The 22,807-nt window shown below is 41.9% G+C and overlaps 1 protein-coding gene across 1 annotated transcript; it reads right to left on the minus strand.

The window, feature by feature from the left end:
• Window positions 1-2,959: 2,959 nt before the first annotated feature.
• On the minus strand, window positions 2,960-22,696 carry ice1 (KIAA0947-like (H. sapiens)). The gene is made up of 20 exons (XM_063199736.1): window positions 22,499-22,696; window positions 22,185-22,243; window positions 22,059-22,094; window positions 21,783-21,800; window positions 20,945-21,056; window positions 20,701-20,765; window positions 19,708-19,745; window positions 19,500-19,582; window positions 18,900-18,936; window positions 17,248-17,283; window positions 17,008-17,136; window positions 16,415-16,492; window positions 14,556-14,761; window positions 10,181-13,129; window positions 9,836-10,004; window positions 5,911-6,071; window positions 5,411-5,598; window positions 4,695-4,795; window positions 4,171-4,269; window positions 2,960-3,241 (listed from the first exon to the last, which is right to left on the minus strand). The coding sequence occupies exons 1-20, from the start codon at window positions 22,586-22,588 to the stop codon at window positions 3,060-3,062; spliced, it is 4,836 nt and encodes a 1,611-aa protein (XP_063055806.1). The 5' UTR covers window positions 22,589-22,696; the 3' UTR covers window positions 2,960-3,059.
• Window positions 22,697-22,807: the final 111 nt, after the last annotated feature.

Below are 22,807 nucleotides of genomic sequence, written 5' to 3' on the forward strand. Positions count from 1 at the left end.
AAAGACACTACTAGTAGCAATCATACACTATGCTGCCAGCCAGACAGCCAGGTTCGGGTACATCTCAGTCAGACAAGTACCTTCTTCAGCCCCCATTCTTCCATATTTAGCCCCGACGCAGGAAGGACGGCAGACCAGACGACGGCCCCCACGAGCCACCATTGCAACTGACAACCTTCAGCTCTGTAAAGTGGCAGCAAAATAGCAAACACCTGTACCTTTTGTGTATTGTTGCCCCTCACCATTTCAATTTCTCACCTCTGCCTTGCACTTGTCGGTATAGGCCCCCCAAAAGTTGTTATTTTTATTCTACCGCCAACCACTTTCTCTATTGGCCAGAGTCCAATAGCAGAAGAAACAAAACAAAAGGAGTTGTGGAATTTTGGGTGTTACTCTGGCCGCTCTTAATTTCTCTCCCTCATCCTCTATTGCTCCTTTTTGTCCCTGCCATTCTCTTAATCTCTCTCTCTGTCTGATTTGCATTCCTCCATTAGGCTACGGTTTTCTCCTCCATCCCAGTCTCTCCACACCCCATTTTCTTCCTTCATACCTTTATTGCCAAGTCACTCACAGCAGAGGCCTACATTGGTGGTATAATAATAATAATAATAATATAATAATTGTATTTGTATAGCACTGTGTCATACAAGGCATGTAACTCAAAGTGCTTAACAAATGGGAAAAAAAAAAAAAACATTGTTGTAGATAGATTTAAAAGGAGGTATAGAGGAGAGGCAGAAAAAGCAGGAAGGCAGAGGGAGAAGAGATAGACAGAGAATGTAGAGTCATAAGGTCAACGTAGGTTAGGACCAGGATTCTTAGATGCGTAAGGTCCATAGTGGCTGGGCCTATCATAAGTCATAGATAGTCGCACAGAGATTGGGCGCTCAGGTGCGGCCCCTGGTGGCATCAGGGGTGAGGAAAAACTCCCTTTCGCTTGAATGACAAAAAAAAGATGAGGACGACTCTTCCATGGGGAGAAAGAGGTACGTACAGTATATGGAAAATCAACATGGACGCCCCCCCTGCAAGGAATTACAAACAAGATATCAGGGGGGAAGCTGTTCTGCAAGAAATGCTACAAACACACTGATATGGGCTACTGGGAGCATATGAATTTGAATCATCCATCATTTTCTGTCTCCCAGTTGAATGGCCATGTTCACCCTTTAATGCTTTTATTGATAATAGAACTGTAGGCTGTGTGTTTCTCCCTTCCTGTTGCTGCCTTGACAGCCTCTCAACATCGAACATAATCAAGATATCGGAGAGAAGACAGGCTTCCCATTTCACGGATGAGTATTGTTGAAAATGACATTTACATAACACTACAGATGAATTAGAGATAGTGTTTCCTTCTTTCTCCCTGTTGAACACGCACGCACGCACGCACACATGCACGATTGAGGGGGGAAGTTGGAGGAGACACAGCACAAACACCACTGACCTTTTAGTTATCAGACGTCTGAAAGGTTAACATCAAAGGTTAGGGTAAAACCATTCTCTCTCTTCACATAGATGGCTACAGCAACTAGATGAGAAGATTCAATATCTGCTCATCATTCACAACACACAGAGAGTAAGAAAGAGATAGGTATGTAAACGCTTAACAAAAACTCTAAAACAAAAATGTCTTATTAGTTTATCCATCCCAGAAACAGGTCATGTTTTGATTCGTTTTATCTAGATGAGCAAAGTGTGAAAGACAGGTGCAGAGGAACATACCATTATAAGACGCCAAGGCTCACTTCCTTGCCCCCTTAGCGCAGTACCAGAACAAAAGTGTGGCACCCACGTGATGGCTAATTAGCCCACAGTGCCTTACATCAGCCCTGGTGATTACACCAAGCATGAAAGGAGCCTTTAAAGATCCAAGTCACACACTGTGCAATTTTAACTTGGTCGTTTATTTAAAGAAGCTCCTGGGAACGTGTGTGTGAGCCTAAGAGGGAACCACGCACAGATAATCACACAGGCACACTGGAAGCCATCTCAAGAGATAAATTATTACCGTCTTCTCCTTGCATCTCATGCAGCAATTATCAAAGTTCCATAGCAGAGCAATATAAATATAATCATCAAACTTTCAAGCACAGCATTGATGTCGTCCTCGCCTTGACAAAAGACAAAAGTGTGCAAAGCATCTGCCATGGAAATCAGTGATGGTTTAAAACATTTCAACATAAGGCCAATAGGTGACGTCTGCTGCGACCACAGCCCCTATTCACATTGCCACAGCAGAGGCACCACAGTGCCATCTGCAGATCAAAACTGGACAGCGCAGCGCAGATGCTTCTGATGCACCTTCCCCTGCAAGTCTGTAGAATTTGATCAACTATAAACATTTTTGCGAATGACTCGAGACTCACCTGATTGAGAAAAAAACAACAGAGCATAAAGACAAGAAAAAAAAAGAAACGTTAGAAAAACAATAGGGTTATTGTACCTCCAAGAATTTTCATTCTACACTACACTCCACTCCTACCAAATCCACTGAACAGGAGACATATTGAAAATGTAAGTAAGAAATTTTATTACAGAAGATTGAACATTATACTACAGTGCTCTGGGATTGTTTTTTTTTCTTAGTTTACTTTACACAAATAGGACTCTTTCACAACATTATGTACAAAGAACAACTTTACAAAACAAATATTTACAAATGGACCACATATGAGGTCAATGCCGGCTGCAGATTCCTACTCAAACTCTTATAGCGTTAAAATGCTGCAAAGCCGAAAGTGCAAAATAATTGTACTAGTTTACTAGTCCACTGAGATTGTGTGTATGTGTGTGATATAGACAGAAAGTAATGTGAGAGAGAGAGAGAGAGAGAGAGAGAGAGAGAGAGAGAGAGAGAGAGAGAGAGAGAGAGAGAGAGGAGAGAGGAGAGAGAGAGAGAGAGAGGAGAGAGAGAGAGAGAGAGAGAGAGAGAGAGAGAGAGAGAGAGAGAGTGTGTGTGTGTGTGTGTGTGTGTGTGTGTGTGTGTGTAAGAGACTGAGAGGCAGACAGACAACCCAGAAAAAACATCTCAACAAGCTGTGTGTGTGTGTGTGTCCTCAGGAGGAGGCCTTCCTGCTTAGCGAGGAGATCTGTGTAAGGCAGCTGGTGATTCCGGCAGGAACGCGTCCCGTGGCCTCCGCACGCCACTCCGCCAGCGCCGCCAGGGCCTCTTTGGGGTTGCTAGGTGACAGGTCGTATATGGTGTAGGCAGTCGCCAGCTGCACCTCCCATGGCACCCCTGACAGGAAGAGCACAAACACACACACCGAGAGGACAATTACATCATCTCACTTTAGAGGTGCGCGGTGTAGGATGATGGCCTTAGTACGCATCGCAAGTCAACTACAGTGGATACAAAAAGTCTACGCAGCCCTGTTCAAATGACAAGTTTTTGTGAGAAAACAGAAAGGCAAATAATTTCACATCCTTTTTTCCACCTTTAATCTAAACTATTAACCTGTAAAATGCAATTGAGAAACAAACTAAAAGCTTTAAAGGGAAACAATTAAACATAAAATAACATGGTTGAATAAATATGTACACCCTTGAACTAATACAGTATGTTGTTGCAGGACCGTTGACTTTTATTATAGCACTCAGTATTTTTTAGGGTAAGAGTGTATCGGCGTGGCACATGTTGAAGTGGCGATATATGTCCACTGCTCCTTGCAAAAGCACTCCAAATCTCACAGATTGTGAGAACATTTCCTGTGCACCATCTTGCTCAGATCACCCAACAGGTATTCAATGGGATACAGGTCTGAACTCTGTCTAGGCCATTCCAAAACCTCTGACACTGGCATTATTTTGAGCATCACTGTATGCCAATCACTCATTGCCCTTCATGGGCCATCCAACTCGAGACCATAAACACACATCAATGGCCAATGATGATCTGAACTCATTCAAACATAAATGGGGAGTTTTGAAGAGACAAACTAGGCTTCAGTCTAGGGTGTACTCACTGTTGCACCACCATAACTTCACAAAAATGGAAAACATGAAATTCAAATTATGCAATTTCACCTATTTTTTGTGGTAAGCTTCACAGTTGTATTAAACTTACTCAAACCCCGAAAATAGCATGTGTGTATTGAAATACTATTATCAGTGTCTGTACTCATTGCAGTGCACTGTACATAATGGAACAGTCCTGATGGCACCTACCCTCAGCTTGACCCTGCTTGCCCAGCACGTTGATGACTGATGCCATCTTGCGGACGGCTGTGGTGAACCTCTCCTTCATGCCCTGCTGTCCAAGCCGCCCTACAAGACGCGCACACACACACACACACACGCACACACACACACACACACACACACACACACACACACACACACACACACACACACACACACACACACACACACACACACACACACACACACACACACACACACACACACACACACACACACACACACACACACACACACCTCAGTACAGCTGACTCATGGTGTCATCACGTCAAGGTACAGCGAGTCACGCAAGAAAAAATTGTGACAGGATGGGACAAATACAGCAGAGATGTGGACTTCTGACTTGGACTCGAGTCACAATTTTGATGTCTTGAGACACACGCAAATAATGCATGTATACTGTATAATCTATGATTATAATGTATGATTAAGATCATTGCCCCAGCACGGCAAAGCACAGTCACCATGTCACTATGAGCGTCCACACTCACCTATCAGTCTGAGGACAGCTGCCACTGTGACATCGGCTATGGGGCCCTTCTGGGAGCGGGGCTGGGACGCCCAACTGTTCATGATGGGCCACAGCTCCTTACTGCACAGGATGAACCAACGGAGAGGAGAGGGCGGAGGGAGGGAGAACGAGGGCAGAAAAAAGCAAACAAATGATTAGGTGAACCATCAAGTAGTTCGTCACTTGCTTCTGCAGATTGTTAGAACAAATAGCTTCTAAGAACATGTGAGTTTGCAAGTCAAGTATCACTCGAAAAGAACTAGAGAGGCAATTGTAGCATTTGCAGCATTGCAGCATTTGTAGAATTTGCAGCCATTTGTGTTATTATAAGCCCATGGAAAGCAGCAGAGCCAATTCAATTGTGCCTTTAATTACATTACATTACATACATTTAACATACACCTTTATGTAAACCAAATTACAAAAAAGGAAATGCACAGCAACATTACATGTGTGGGGAAATACAGAATTCGCAGGAATTATGAGGTTAGTGCAAGGTGAGTAGGCACAAGTTTTTGATTAAGTTCATGAACTGCTGAAATGTCACAAAAGTAGTTGTTTTAACATTGACCATGATGTGAGAAAAGAGACTAGGCAGACGAGTAAATCCAGTTTCAATGTTCAAGCAAAGCATTTATCCGCCACGGTAATGTCCCTCCCTAGGGGTAATGCGGATGAGCCTGCGGACTACTTTACCTGATGATGTTGTCATGTGTCCATTTCCACTTCTGCTGGGCGCACAGGAGGTCGACAGCAAAGACGTATTCCCACGAGTTGGGGCACAGGTCGTCACCGTGCCGACTGTGATGTTGAAACTGCATCCCGCCTCCTGCGCATAGCGACGCCAGCATGCTGCTGAGGAGCTGAGGTACACTGGGAGGGTTCTGCAACAAACAAGGCCAAAACAAAAAAAAGGCCATGAAATGGATCTTAAAATATAACATTACCATGTGTTTGAGAGTACAATTTATTTATTCATTTGTTTTTATTGAGACAAATTGTCACTCTTCACAACAGAGAGTTGAGAGGAAAGGGGCAGTAAAGGAATTCACTTTAACAGAACATTCACCACAAAGACTGATCACACAGCAAATGCAAATGCAAGATCATTACACATGATTCTATCCAACGCATATGGCTACTTAACAGTTAGTGCAGCCGAGACAAGGAAACTATGAACCATTCACATTACTCACCGCATCCCAGTGGAGGTAGGCTTTGAGGCACTGGAGCACCTCCCCCTCCGCCCTTATATGGGCGACGGTGTGGATGGCTTTGGACAATGCACTACTACAGATCAGGAGGCGGGGCCAAGTTGTAACCACGAAGACAAGAAGCTTGGGACCGTTCGGAAAGTCTGCTTGGACACACAAACACACACACACACACACCTAGTTAGGGATGCAAACGATTAATCGAATTTCATCGATTCATGTGTTTATCGATTAAAAACATTCATCGCAATTAATCGCCAATTCAACTGACAAGAGACCCAGGTGAAATGGGCATGTGAAGAGTGTGTGTGAAGAGGGGTGTGGATAGTGGGAATATTAAAATCACCTTTGGATTAAAGGAATTTTAAAGGAACAGTCCACCGTGATTCAATAATAAAGTGTGTTCTTCTCTGACCTGAGATGAGCTCCTCCCGACCTGCCTCATCTTCGGACGTGCCCCCAGTCAGCCATGCGCGCGGCACAAACTCGTTAGCATTAGCTTGGCCGCCGGGCACATTTGGTGCCTTGAAGGTGCACCATGTAAGATGGTGGGCAAAGCGGGTATTGCAACTATGCAGCTCATTGAAACTGTGCTGCCTATTGCAAATTTATTTTTTTTCATGAATATTTTCTGAATAATTAACTAATATTTACTAGTATGAACAAAGCACAGTAAGTTTTCCAGCTAAAATTGTCTATTTCTGGAAATTCAAAATGGCGGACCATGGAGAGGATGGTCCGTTTCATGTATTAAAAGTGCCATTTTCTCAGTCATATTGAATACTTAGAGGGTGATGGTGGTGGTAAGCATTTGTTAAAAAGGTTACATTTGTGAATGGGCAGCATGGATTCTGGAAGTTAACTGCTAAAAATATTACACGGTGCACCAAAGGGTTAGAAGTGACCAAATTGTTCCATGTGTACCCCTGCACGACTAGTAAACCGATCCAGAAGTTGATGCACAAAATGAAACGTGGCGATTTCCTACCAAGATAAAGACATGGCACTGTAATGGAAGTCGTAGTAACACATTTGGAGTACTTCGACACATTAATACCTTCACTTCTAGTCTCCCACTTTCCCCCTCCCCCTTTGTGCGAGAGGACTAGGACTGAAGATATCAATGCGCCGAAATCAAAGTACTCAGAATGTGTTACTACACCTTTCATTACAGTGCCATTTCTTTATCTAGGTAGGAAATCACCACGTTTCATTTTGTGCAACAACTTTTGGGTCGATTTACTAGTCGTGCAGGGGTGTTCAAATTGTTCCACGTGTTCCCTATTAGGTCCCTATAAGGCGCCGAATGCAACGAAAAGATGAGTAGGTCGGGAGGATCTCATCTCAGGTCAGAGAAGAACACACTTTATTATTGAAACACAGTGGACTGTTCGTTTAGATAGAAAATAAATAAATATAGTATTTTATCTCAATTTTAATTTTTAGATTTAGTACTTTTTTTTGAGAAACATTGAGATTTCAGGGAAAAACGTCGCTCATCAATCAATCGTAAGTCGATTGATAAGGCAATCAACTAACGATTGATGAATTAATCCATAATTTGCATCCCTAAAACTAGTTAACAATCCACCTCTACAATCTACTATCAAAAATGAGACTAAATTTAAAACTACACTTTTAGTGGGTTTGGAATTACAGCATTACCTCACTCTCTCACTGTACTAAACTAATTGCTCTTAATAATACACTGCCCGGCCAAAAAAAAAGAGTCGCCACAACAAATAAAGGTCACAATTTGTTGTTGGAACGCTTTTAGCTTTGACTATAGCACATATTTGCTGTGGCATTGTTTTGATAAATGTCTGACATGTCACAATAGCAATTGTTTTATTATTTTCTCACCAAGATCTTCTATTGATGATGGAGGAGTCTGAATGCTGACCAAGGCTTTCTCCAGCACATCCCAAAGATTTTCAACAAGGTTATATTCGTGACTATGTAATGGCCAATCCATGTGTGTAAAATGATGTCTCATGCTCCCTGAACCAGATGCAATGAGTTGATTCTCATTTCTTAAACAACCATGAAAAAAGAGAAGGCTGAAATCATTGGCATTAGCAATCACTTAAACATTTGCTGTCAGGTCTAAGTTCAGCAACAGTATGTGCTAAAAGAATAAGGTCAGTCAACAACCTGAACACAGTGGTGTAGTCTACGTAGAACACGGGTATACGGAGTATACCCACTTCTAAATTTCAGGGTTTACAGTATACCCACTTAAAATTGATTGATCCATTGTTTTGAATAGCACAAATATATACAGTATACCCACTTCAAAAAATGCTCAAATATACAGTATACCCACCATAAAAAAGTAGACTACACCACTGCCTGAACATAGTGAGTGACGAGGTTATTCCATCAATTGATTTTTCCTTGCTGATGGCACAGAATATTCCAAGATTACAATGTCAGGATTCATCGAGCTCACAGAAACAGTGGTCCAGGGAGCACAAGACATCATTTTCACAGAGTCGGGACCTTAATACTATAGAGAATGTGCTGTAGAAGGATTTGCTTGGCAGTCAGCCTCTACCAGCATCAATGCAAGATCTTGGTGAAAATATATACAATACTGGATGGAAATAAATCTTGTGACATTTCCGATGCTTATTGAAACAATGCTACAGGAAAGACATGCACTAATCCAGTGATTCTCAAACTTCCCCCCTTCGGAGGGTCTAGATGCTTCCAAGCCCCCCCAAGCAACAGCAGTACCCGCACAGGACTGATTATACGATCGCGGCGCTGCCCGGAATCAAAGGAAAGGTGACTGGTGAGATAAAACAAAGAGGGACGTGTGTTAATTTCCTATGCTATTCAAATTCATGACAATTTATCATATAATGTTGGGGAGGGCTTAAAATGTATTACTTTTGGAGAGACAGGAAATAATTTCCTTGGGGGAAAAAAATTAAATAAAAATCAGATGTCACTCTGTGATGCCTCCTTGTGTCCCACTTTGAAAAACACTGCACTTATCACAGATAAAGGTGTTGCAACAACATATTAGAGTGAATGAGCTTGTTTTGGCCAGGCAGAGTAATATCCAAAACATACTGTACCTCAACTCACCCTGCTAATGGAGATATGCTTAACTGCCTGCCTTTCTCCTGCCTGCCAAAGAGCATAGTAGTAAATGAGACTCAGTAGCACAAATGAGACACACACATTGTTTTTCTGTCAAGACTCCTATACGGTTGAGGTACAGGTGGCAGGTACAGCTTCTGTTTTAAGACTTTTCAAATACTTCATCATTAAAATAAATCTATATATGAAGAACTCCGTTGTCAAATTACTTAAACAACTTTTTTTGACTTGCATTTTAATATTGAAATGACTTTTCAGACGTATTTTCATCTACTGTATGTGCAAATTTTTGCCCTTAAAATATTTTGAGAACTTTTTAAACCTATATAAAATGCATTTCGTTCGCAAAATGACAACACTTTGTTGCCCTCTAGGGTTGATATGGGGAACGTGCAGAAGCTGGCAAATTTTCCATTGCTACAATGCTTTTACATGTAATCCCTTAGATACCTATATCCATAAATAAACCAAACCCAAAATCATTTTCAACTCAAATTTCTGAATTATCATCATTTTAAGTTATTAAAAAATATATGGATTTTAAAAACATGTTCCTGGCCTTCATTTAGCTCAGGTAATAGTTTGAGATATAGTATGTGAATGAACCTGATTGTTAATGTCCAATACCATAATGGCAATTTCCCAAAATGGATGACATTTTGTCATTTGCAACAAAACATATTCTTCCTCTCTCTCTATCTCTCTCACACACACACACACACACACACACACACACACACACACACGCACACGCACACACACACGCACACACACACACTTTCCATTGAAAACTCACCTTCTTTCAGGAGGCTATACGCCAGAGTGTTGGCTTTGATCCGATCATTATTCTGGCGACAAAGAGCAGTGTAGACTCGGCAGAGGCTCTGCATGCAATTCTCACTCAGTGTGGTCCTCTCTGCCTTCAGTTGAGCCAAGATGGCGGACAGGAACTGCACAGATAAAGACTGGAGGGACACGGGTCAGATAGACAGGTTGTTACACTGGTGACACAAGGAAGGAAACTTAAACATATGGACACCAATTTGACTATCCATAAACAAATACAGACATATACATAGTAAGTATAAGTTTTCCCTATTTTAAAACAAAATAATAGAAAAAAATGATGACTGTCACCAACCTTGTGCTTTGTGCAGAAATCGTTCACCACCGCTTTCTCTTCCTCTGTCAGTATGGGAACTGAGGAGATCCTTTTGATGAAGACGTGACTTCTGACCACTGGTAGCAGATCAAAACAAGAGCTCGCTAGTTTAGCCAGCACCTCAGAGATAACACCCTCCTTGCCGTTAGCTACCTCTTCCACCTGAGCAACCGTATCCTTCTTCACCACGTGCAGCCCATTGACTGCTCGGACTGGTTGAGGAACTTTGGCTTCGCCACTGTCTGGCAGTGGTGCCACAGCCAGATCCGATGGTGGTCTTGTGCCAATGGTCACCGGAGAACCCCCCAATCTCAGCTTCTTGGCACTCTTCGGCAGCGGCGCATTGGTTCCGGCCCGTTTTCCCGTCTGTTGAGTTTTGGTGAAGGCCGTTGCAACGGAGTTGAAATGGGAGCTGGGCGTCACTGTGGGCACCCCACTGTTGCCGTTGGTTAGCGTCGGTGGCGTGCTGGGTTCAGAACCGCTGCCGCCACCGGCGGTGCAGGTGTTCCGGTTGCCGAGGCTGACATTTCCTCGTAAGATGCTAAGCGTGCGAGCCTGGGCAGACAGCTCAGGGTACATGGAGTCCAGCATCTGCATGGAGTTCTCCTGTTTTGGTGGCGTTGAGTTGGCAGACGTAGCGGCAGGAGACATTGAGTTCAGCGCCGACACGGGGTGTCTGCAGGGAACGGGCACAGCGTGTTTTGGGGTGGCCGAGCCAAACTGCAGCGGGGAGGAAGGGACGCTTTTGCAAGGGGAGGGTGTTGTGATTATGATGGGGGTGGTGATGGACGCTGGGGATAAAGACACCGGATGAAGGCTCCCATTCTGGAGTGTTGGGTTCATAGAAGGCATCGATGTGGCCGTCTCTGAGCCATCTTGGGACAGGCGGGCTATCGCGGGTCCCGAGCGCAGTTCCGATCTGACAGATTTGGGAGGGGTGGCCAGTAGAGGGAGCACTACAGGGCGGAGAGGCGGCCCCATCATGGAACGAATGTTCTTTATACACTCTGGGGGCATTACAGAGGTAACTCCCGTAGGCTGTGGATATTCACGTGTCATGCTTTTGACCCTTGTATACAAGCCTTCGTCTTTGGACAGTGCAGAGCTAACATCTTCAAAGCCATTCTCAGGAACTATACCATCTACTGGGGAGTTTGGTGTGGGAGTGCCATTGGTAATAACGGACTGGTCTTCTGGTGGATTTGTAATGGACTGGTCTTCAGTTAATTGGGGTAGACATGCAATCTCTGGGTGTGCTTTAGGCTGCATGTTTTGTTTGTTTTCCTGTGCCGACATACCATTGAGGCACTTATTTGAGTGTTCAGCCTTGCCCCAACTACACCGAGCTATACTTTCCTTTCCTCCCTGAGTCATACTTTCCTTTTGGCTTGCCATACTTATACCCTCTTCATTAGGAGACTTCTCTGCTGACTCTCCCTCTTCCGTAACCATGTAATTTGGGGCTTTAACATCACTGCTACATGCCAGAAGATCCTCAAAAGATTTCTCCCCAGAGTCAGCCTCCTCCTCCTTCTTGTTGAAACCGTTAACAGTTCCAGGAGACCTCTGGGGCTCCTGCCTTTGGCTTGCCATACTGAGAGCCTCTTCATTTGGAGAATTCTCTGCCGACTCTCCATCTCCCCTAACCATGTAATTTGGGGCTTTAACATCAATGCTACATGCAAGAGTATCCTCCAGAGGTTCCTCCTCAGAGTGCTCCTTCCCATTCTCAGAAAAGCCGTTAACAGTTCCAGGAGACCCCTTTGGCCTCTGCCTCGACTGGGCCCCACGAACCTTGCGCTGCAGACCAAAAAGCTCTAGATCCTCAGAGGATTCAGTATCCACACATCCATCTTCTGTGATTTTTTTTGATGACTTTGTCAGATCCTTGCATATTTCCTCACCAGAGTTCCTGACATCATAGGAGGATGTGTGAGGCCAGCCCGTCAATGTGGAGTTGGCATCACCATGAATGAGACTATGACGATGCCTGTTCTTGTGTTCCAGTTCTGTGAATCTAGAACTTGCTGGGTTCTCATCATTGTCTTTTTGTCCATTTTGTGCTACTGTGCCGAGCTCCATGACATCAAAGGTTTGATCAAGTCTGTTCTGTTCCCCTTTCACTGATTCTAAATGCACTGCATTGCCTGGGTATCCCTCATTGTTTTGCATAATCCAATTTTTGTCCCAAGGTTTCAGAATATTGTCATGGTCAGTTGATGATTTTTTGTGAGGGGTTTTTTGTTCCTTGCTGAATACTGACGCTTCAACATGCTGAGGTGAAGCAGTACCATTGACCAGGCGGTTGTGTTTTACGTCAGTGTTTTCCACTTTGGTCTTTGAATGCCTGACCCCATCTGTGTAACCTGACACAATGCTACAATGTGGATCTCTTGATGGTCCAGCGGAGGAACTGCTGTGATTGCCATTTGATTGGTTATTGTTCACAAATGATGTACTGTACATAGCAAAGGGATTCAACTTCATATCAGCAATGCTTTTATTGCATGACTTATCAACAGATGTTGCGTCATCTATCCCCATCTCAGCCTCCATGTCCTCATCCACTAGTCGTTCTTCACTCTCTGGATTGCCATTGGGCAATTCAGAAGCCTCAGGCACAACAGCTGAACTCCAATTGCTCTTGACGTTCATGGACACTTGCAAACAGAGGGCCTCTCCTTCCTGGTCTTGCCTAACTGCAAGGAAGTGTTGATCAGGTTTGCCCTCTGATGGACTCTCTGTGGGTGACACCGCCTCCTTGTGGTTATCTGAAGAAATTGCCAAACTCCTGAGGCTATTCAAGCCAACTGGGGGTGCCTTATTATGTGAGAGCTTCACCTCCTTCATATCCTCCTCCTTGAATATGTGGTGTTCTATTTCGTCTTCATCCTTCTCTGACAACTGCATACAATCATCTTCATCACCCTGAAAATGGCAAGACAGGTTTTGAAAGCAGAATACCAGAATGTAAATCCACGTCCATTTTAATAACCATTCTAACATGTAACATTTAGTGTCTAATACCATACTGAATGTAATATTTCTACTAGTTTATTACCTGATTATAAGACGACGCCCCACTTTCAGGCTCATGTTTAGGGGAAAAAAGTTTTTTGAAGACTTAATTTTGTTTCACATTGGAAACTTTTCTCAAAATGCAGTTTTTAATTTGTTGGAAAATCTGAGGCTTTTTACAAAGAACAAATTTCACAATATAATTTTCATGAAGTTTCCATGATATAAGACCACAGATGGCTACTCATATCCTTTTCCTTTCTTTACTCACTTCACCTGTCAAGCGCCAATAGGCACCTACTGGCTACAGCCGCCTGGGCCCGCCTGTTTAAAGTGCGACGCAACATAGCCTACACTCAGACCATTAGTCTGCGCCAGCCAGGCAACCAGTCCAGTAGAGATAGGCAATCTATTGTGCAATGCACAGATTTTGCAAAATGCTTAGTTGACAGCAATATCTAACCAGCAGCCGTCTCGCCAAATCGCCGTTCATTTTATGCATCCAAAGTTTTCCATTGGACTGTAGAAACCGAACGTGACCAAAGGCAGATTGACGCATTGCACTTGAAACCCATGCGCTGCCTATCAGGACCACGTTAACATTAGAAGTCCGATTGATATTCATTTCGTACCGTACCAAGGGTAAAACTCCTCGTGATTTTATATGAACAAGACAATCTCTTGCCCTAACCATTATTCTGTGCTGTCAAAGGCACCGCTTGTCACCGCTTTCTCGCGCACACACAGATGACCATTGATTGGCTGATGACAGCATCCAAAACTTAGCCTACAGGTTGTTCGTCAAATCACCCTTCATTTCTTTAGTTTCTAGTGGTGTTGTCGGCTGACCAGAGAGAACGACCAAAGCTTTCCTGATGAGACTGTAAAACCAAACAAATAAATAGCAGAGCAACGAGCTGCGATTGACTTGTGTTTTTCCCCTTGCACTGTCGTCCGCATCACGTTCACATTGACAGTTGATAGACGTGCGGTGCAACAGTCATAACGAAACAAGCATCTGCAAATTTGATATGGACAAAACAATCTCTTAACCCATCCATTATTGAGTTTTGTGGCATTGTTGTGAAGCATAGGCTAATGGCCGCATTCAGGTTAAGTTAAAAAAAAAAAAAATAAATAATAAAAATAATAATTTTTTTTTTTCTTTTTTCTCTAGTGTGCGGAAAGAAGACGACCCCCCTTTTTAGAGTACTATTTTTATAACAAAAAACACGTCTTATATTCGGGCCAATACGGTATGTTCCAAAAACATTTTCATTCTGCAATTTCATTCAGCAGCAAGTTAATCCACTGGAGGGGATGGCTGAGAACTTACCCCAAGATATTCAGGTTGGTGGACAGGGGAGAGCAGAGGTGGCAGTGGCATGAACATCTGCAAGATGTCCTCCACGGACACAAGGGTCTCATTACACACAAGTCTGATGGCTGATTTGATTGGAGTTTTATTCAAAACCACAAGAGGTGGCGGCACAGGCGACGGGGAGAGATGTTCCTTAGGCACAGGGTTACCTGCTTGACCAACTGTCAGAAGGGATGGGGGGCATTGCATTAGAGATGCAGAATAAATACAGAATCACAACGTAACTGGAATCATGTGTGGAGGTTGGGGGGTGTAAATGTTAACCAGCCCTTACATTTCTAGGTCAGTGGATCTCAATCTTCTTTGAACAAACACCCTCTTTACCTCATCACCCTCCGAACACTGTTGACATCATAAGCCCACCAATGGCCACCTTAGCATTAAACAATGACAGACTAATGCCGCCCTCCCCCCCATTTCCAACTGGAGAGCCCCTGTTGGGAAACACTGTTCTAGAGAATTCTTTACATTAAATTCATTATTCATCATTACATATTTGATTATTATTTTATTTTGATTATATAATTATTAGGGGTGGGCATAGATTTTTTTTTTAATCTAGATTAATCTCACTGTAATTATGAAATTAATCTAGATTAATCTATATTAAAATGGCTCATTCAGAATATGCGTCCTACCGGAATAATGACTAAAAGTAGGCTAAGTCTCGGGAACAGGTGTCATAGCTTGTTGCTACTAGGCGATGAAGAAAATTATGAACTCTTTCACAGCAATAGGCTATTTGTCAAGTGTGTCAAACATGTTAACGAACCATTAACAGTCATAGCACTGTTCATTTTGAAACTTAAGGTTGTTCGTGGTAGCCTACATGTAGGCTAAAATAGGCAACACATAAAAATATCAAACATTCATTTAAACAAAAATGATCACACAAGAGAGAGAGAGAGAGAGAGAGAGAGAGAGAGAGAGAGAGAGAGAGAGAGAGAGAGAGAGACTGTTTCATTGACTGTTAAAAAGGGATGCGGCTCCTTTAAGAATTCTGAAGGGGAAAGCTTGCAGCTCTCTTTTTTTGGCTTTAGAGATCTCCGCAACAGGGAGAGTAGGAACCCACACAATAATCTCTAGCAAGTAGAACTCGGCCTAAACTTGACTGATCTTCTCAGAATAGTTACAGTTAGAGTAGTTACAACTCAAAATGAATTCTGTTTGCAAAACTACTTCTTTTTTTTTCTTCCAACCGCGACAACCGTTATAGACGTGTTTACCGACATGGGCATTTTCGCATCTCTTTGCGTCGTAACTACCCGCTACTCAACCTTTAGCAAGAATATAGCCTAGGATACATGAGTTTGATAGTTCTCAAAATGCAGTGACCACACAAAATGTTTTGGAACTATGACACAGGCAAGATTTAGACTAGTGGTTCAGTAACAGGACTGTTGTTTGTGTTAAATGCAATGCGTGACTGAGGTGTTTGGTTTGAAATGTAGGGCTCCAGTAAATCTGTGTGCATTGCCTATAAAAAGTCACAACACTTACCACGGTGGAGATATTAATGTTAACAGCATGCAGACACTGTTCATATTTGGGAGACTACTAAAGAGAGAGGAGGAGAGGAGATGCGACTGGAGTAGGCTAAAGCAGCGCCGCGCCTGTCAATCATGCTCTAGTGACGCAACTCTCCAACCCAATTTTGACAATAGATTAAAGGGCAATGTTTTCTTTATTGCCCGATAACAGTCTCACATTATTGCAGCACATTAACGTCGATAACGGCCCACCACTAATTATTATTCACGTACAATCCTATGGTATTCCTTCTGTCACAAAAAGGCTTTTTATGGATAGCTTACCAGCTAGAAGAGGAGAAGCAGAGCGTGACAGTGGATCCACATTGCACCAGAGATCCATAACTAGCCGCCTGATCTTCACTGTAAAATAAAGCGAAAAAATTAGTGGTGGACTCATTTCATTGACACTTTGTGACAGCTGAAAGTGAAAGTGAAAGGCCATAGGGAAACTCCAACTCCCATTGTCATTGTGACACAGCACTCCACAGCACACAAGTGAACACTGCACACTGCACACAACGAAATTGCATTTATGCCTCACCCGTGCAAGGGGGCAGCCCTCAGTGGCGCCCCATGGGGAGCAGTGCGGTGGGACGGTACCATGCTCAGGGTACCTCAGTCATGGAGGAGGATGGGGGAGAGCACTGGTTGATTACTCCCCCCACCAACCTGGCGGGTTGGGAGTCGAACCGGCAACCTCTGGGATGCAAGTCTGACGCCCTAACCGCTCACCCATGACTGCCCCCAGCTCAACCCCATTCTAGGTGAGGTCTTAGTTACTTAGAGGTCAACTCTTCACTATACCATATGATAAGGGCAAAGTGTCTAACAAACAAAAATCAACACAATCACAACAACAAAAACAACACGTGTACCTAGGTCCATCATGCTCTCCTCTGTTGGGTCAGTCTGCACTGGTACACTGCTCTCGCACGTAGGTTTGGTCTGCATGGACACACTGCACTTCTCTGGCACTTCAGTTTGCACCTCTGTACAGCACAGCTCTGTCAGTTAACAACAACAAAATAAAGTTATGGGTGTGTATTAAATAGACTTACAGTTAAGTGAAAAGCTTGTGGGGTGTGTCAGTCAGTCAGCATTGCTGTGCCACTTACCTTTTCTGTCTGTCTGAACACCTAAGCTGCTCTTTTCTGTTGAAAAGTGAAAAGGTCAAATTTTAAGTGTGTTTAGGTTTCAAAAAATATGTGCATACACTGAACCAGCAACATTGCACATGACATGAGCAGTTGGAAAAAAAACCAACAATCCATTAGTACATCTCTCATCACTTTGCTGTTATGACATTACTGATAACAATGTTTGTCATAGGTCTGTGACATGGCGATGTCACATGGCATGGAGATTCCAATTTTCCATTTTTCAGACCACTCTGCAAATTGACTTTTGTTGCTTGTTTTTTTTTTAGCTGGAGTACGGTTGATTGTTCAGAAGTTGCAAAGCCGCAATTGACTCAAACAACGAATGTTCATGGTGTATTGAGACATTTGTGGCATCATTGGAAAGCTAAGATAAGTTTCTAAGTAGGGCTGTCCCGACTATTCAACGTAAATCGATTACGTAGATTGCGTAAATAAGTCTAAGTGTTCAACATACCGTTGATTACGTGATTTGCGCAAAAAAATTAATAATAATTTGCGCGAGCCGCGAGGTACGTGCTAAACAGAAGCGGCGAAAATGGCCCTAGGTGCACTCTGCTTTATTTGTCTATTATTTTTCAGGTCAAAGTTAAGTGGCATATCACAGTTTTTCCCTTTCAAAAAAATAAATAAATAATCGTTTGATAATTGACTATTCGAAAAAAATAGTTGATGGACTAATCGGGAGAAAAATAATCGTTAGGGACAGCCCTATTTCTAAGTAGGCCAGCTACACCCAGAGGCCAGAGATGAGTTGGGAAACTGCAGAGGGATGCTGATCCAAGCTGTCAAAATCCTCTGAATTGGACGCTTGCATTTTCATAGAATCTGAAAAAATGTCTGAGCAACTAACATCCTCTGCACGCTTTGGTTGAACAAGGGAAAAATGTTGGAGGTTTATGCATGATGCTTATGAACAGCAAAGAGATCATTTCTGTTCATAGGATTATGGCGCTTCGACAAATACAATCAAGTGCGAAGGGTAGGCCTACTCCCATGAAATGTTAAGAAGGTTAAACCAGTTGATTCGTTAAATTCAGCACATAAACAGGAGGTCGATCTTTTACTCTCTGTCAAAGGGCGCCCTACTCAAAATGGTGGTGGCACTTGCACGCTGCCTTGTGGTAGCACTATCTATATGCAGCCATCTCACGAGTTGGTGAGCATCACAAAATATTCTACGCACTCTCATCACAGAGCAGCCAGGTCCCAGTGTAGCATCATTTTGGAATAAAGTAGCAACAAGTGAGAATAGGCTTCCAAAGTCAGAATGTGCCTCCAAGGAACCATAAAAAGAAAGCTCCTGAAATCTGGGTCCTAAATAAACCAAAATTACAATTCAGGATGGCTGTTTCTTTTTTCTTTTTCTTTCTGTGATTCGGTGTTTAATTTCCAGTATCTAAAAGACATCAGCTGGCTTCAACTTAAAAAGTTATTTACAAGCGTAAAAAAACAACTACTGTATGTTGTTTTTGTTCTCTTGTGTGCCTCCAAAAACAGAATAAAGAATGAAAGAAAAAGTACATGGACCTAAACGTTACACTGACTTTTATCTCCCATTAATGGTGCTTTGCATTCTTTTTCTTTAAAAAACAAACAAAAAAACTTACCTTTATTTAGTTCTTTCTCCAATTTCCCCAACTTTTCCTGTTAACACATCAGAGACAAATTGTGAAACACTTCTTCTTGCAGCTACTGGACATTAATATTCACCAAGTTACGTCTATGTTTCTCTTTGGATTGTGGTTAAAACATGCAGATGCACCAAAACACCATTGACTTTGTTGATTGAAAAAAAAGAAGAAAAAAGTTTAAAATTTGTCCACAGCAACATATAACATACATCATAGCACAGCAGACGGTAGCAGGGTTACCCCAGATTTGACAATATGAAATTTAAGACATTTCTAATACTACTTCAAATGATTTTTAACAGACGTCACATATTACCAGTTCCCAAACTGAAGGGATGTGATGGTGAAGATATTGACATTTAAGGATACATGAAACCTATGTTTAAGTTAACCTTACTATCATTAATACATGTTTTGGGCAGTTTTAGAAATCATGCAAAAAAATAATTTCCCCAGTCCGCCCGACACTTGAGTTTGCATGCATGATCCATTTGCCAAGGTCAAGAAGTGCACTCATGATTCACCAGCTAATTTGAAATTCAGTAGCATATCGTCAAGTTACAGGAGAAAACATACTTGTGCTGTTTGTAGTTTATATTCCAAGGCTTTATTTTCCTTTTGGAGCAAGGCCACTTCAGCATTTTGCTTGAGATTCGAATCTAGAGAGAAATTCAGCATATATGAAAGCACACTCAATTCAAAATTAATTGTGTTTAATTGGTGATGCGAAATCAAGGCCAATTGCACAATATTCAGAAAATATATGTAGAATACAAGTGCCAACCTTGCAGGAGTTTCAGTTGAAATATGATCTGATCCTTCCTGAAAAAACAAAAAGCAAGAATTTTATTTTACCTCAAGGAAACCAGAACAGTTTTAAAGAGAAATAGTAATAGGAAAAAGGAACATTGATGAAAAGACTAGCATTGATCATACATAGCTTCAAGTCAAATCAAGTCAGTTTTATTGTCAATTTCTTTATGCACTGGTCATACAAAGAATTTAAATTACTTTTCCCATGCAGACATAGACATAGACTTTAGGTGTGGACATAGACAATTAGACATAGACAGTACACATACATTACACCTAGAGTACCTATACAATACCCTTGCAGACATATAAAGTCTAAGACTGGGCAACAGCAGACATAAATAGGACATATATTAAGAAGAGGTATTGTTGTGCTTTTCTTCAAATAATAATTCCCAACAAATGAAGCAGCTCCTTAAAGGGTAATTTCAGTCAATTTTAACATGCAGTTGTAAAGCTCACACTAACATGGACTTGTCTGTACCTGAGTTTTTATTCTTATTTATTTCCCCTCAGCCTTTTCCGACATCCTGGTCATTGTAATGGGGGCAGGTGTTTGTTTACATCAAAAAAACATCTTGATTTATTCCCAAAAACATCCAAAAGGTTATGTAACATCAACAGACAACTAGCAAACATTGATACATTTTGGGAAAACATTTGGAGTAGGCCTATGCTAAGATGTTAACAAAAGCTGCCCCATTAGAATAGCTCATATCTCGGAAGGGGCTGAGCCAAAAAAATGCTGCATCACCAGGTACTGACAAGTCAAGGGTAGCGTGACCAATACAACAGCATATTGAAATTGGCAGGAGTGCTCCTTTAAATTACAAAGCCAAGTGGCAGCATGAAACATTACTAAAGTAAATACAACTCTCCACAGGTGAATTATCACACAGAATATGGGCAAGGGTTGTGTGGAGCTAAGCAACTTTTAGCCAAGATCACTGAAGTGCTCACTCACAAAGTCCTGGCCTCTGGGTCAGTGCTCCTGTCAGTCTCTCCATCACGGCATCGCTTAAGAAATCTCTGGTTGAAAAAACAAAACAAAAAACAGCCATTTTCTCACTGCTGAGAACCGAAATCATACTTAAAATTCACAAATGAAAAATAAACCTTTAACACAGAAACATCACCCTATTTACATTTCACAAAATCAGTTTGTAAATATTGCATGTTACAACATAAAGACTTAATGTCTAACATACCTTGGTTATCTCCAGTTCATCCAGCATATGCATGTCATTCTTGTGCACATTTTCAAATGGAGCTATGCCTAGGAGCAGCTGATCCAAGTGTCCATGCAGCTCAACATTTTCTCTAAAAATATAGAAGATTAATGAATTCAGATCTCATCTTTCAGCACAAGAGTAGTCAAACATCAAGTGAATCAAAGTTTACACCCAAAGGACTACCATTAACTGTGAGAGCAAACAAACCAACCACCCTGAAGAATACCATAGTCTTCAAAATTAAGAACACCCAAAAGAACTCCCAGATAAGTAAAGGATTGTGGTGATTATTTAAAGGAACAGTCCACCCTATTTTGATTTTCACATATTTGCAGTATTTCCAAGCATTATTCATGAATGTGCCTATTTTCTTTTTTAAGTACTTAGATTTATTGAATCAGAATCATATGCATAGCTTAGCATAATCACTGGAAGTGAATGGAGGCATTAGCATCAAGCCACAAATGATCACAGGACAGGATTAAATAGCTGTTTTGCACTCTGGTGAATTGTACATTCATTTCAAATGACTTTACAAGTACATTTGATAATGTTTTGTTTGTTTGCCCCCATAGACTTTCATTGCTACGCTTAATTTGGCTATACTGTTAAACTAGGCAATGGAAACACATAGACGAAAATTATATGCACATTCATGAATAATGCTGGGAAATACTGCAAATATTTGAAAATAAAAAAGGGCGGACTTTTACTTTAATATGCATCACTCTGCAGACCCACAGGCTGTCTCATTTCCACTTTAAGTTTACATCAAAAACAAATAAACAAAAATAAGTAAGCAATGACGCCTTACCTCTGGGTTCTTTTAAACTGTATTATAGAGTCAAGGCAAACATTTTGGGAAACAACACACTGTATACACAACCAGAACAAAACTTGCACTAAAAAAAATTCTTGACCTGACATTATTGACATATTGGTCTATGCATCATGATGACGACATCATCATCATCAGTCCCTCCATGTCTGCAGTGCAGTCTATACTGTGGGTGACTGCTACTACAACTGTCTTTAAAAACAGCCAGATGATCATCAAATCAGTACAGTACAGAAACACATATAAAGGATATCATCACTTTTCTCCTTGAATTCGTTCAGTAGTTTGCTGTGGGAGATAGCAAAATCATGGCTCATTAGAATGCATGACAACAAGGCTACTACAATTCGCAGAGACCAAACATGACAAACCACTCACTCTGTTTCAAAAATCTTCTGTTTCAAGGCCAGAAATGATGCCATGTATTCATGAAGCGTCTGGAATCACATAAAACACAGTTAACCACTTATGCTGAGCAAAGATCACTTCAGACAGCGTTAGCAAGTTAGCAATAGCCGTTAAACTATGTTTAATATGATAGCTAAGACTCCCATTCTATCGTATTGTGTCGCCAAAATCTATTTCAACTCAGGAAAAGACAGGGAACGGACAACCTATTAAACGCGTGATATATTTCATGTAACTAAAATCAAGACATAAGGAGGCCAGTTACTATCGCACAACTGATTTACCTCACTCAAGACAGCGCAGTTCTCACAAGTTCCAGCCCTTCCGTCTGGAGCTACTCCAGCAGTTTTCGCCTGATTCTCGCCGGGCATCATGGTACCAACGTAAGGCCACTACAGGCACGTCGAGATGCAAAAATCATACACCACAATAACACGAAAAACACCATACATCCCATGGACATTTGACGAAAAGCATGGTCGCAAAACGAATAAGCGGTGTTTGCTTGGGGTCCCACAGTAAGACCCTAGGTGCCTAGCACAACGCCAGATTCAAACACTCGAAAAATGTCTATTTTCATATTCTACATTCAA

Source organism: Engraulis encrasicolus, chromosome 5, assembly GCF_034702125.1.
Source record: "Engraulis encrasicolus isolate BLACKSEA-1 chromosome 5, IST_EnEncr_1.0, whole genome shotgun sequence".
Classification (NCBI taxonomy): Eukaryota; Metazoa; Chordata; class Actinopteri; order Clupeiformes; family Engraulidae; genus Engraulis; species Engraulis encrasicolus.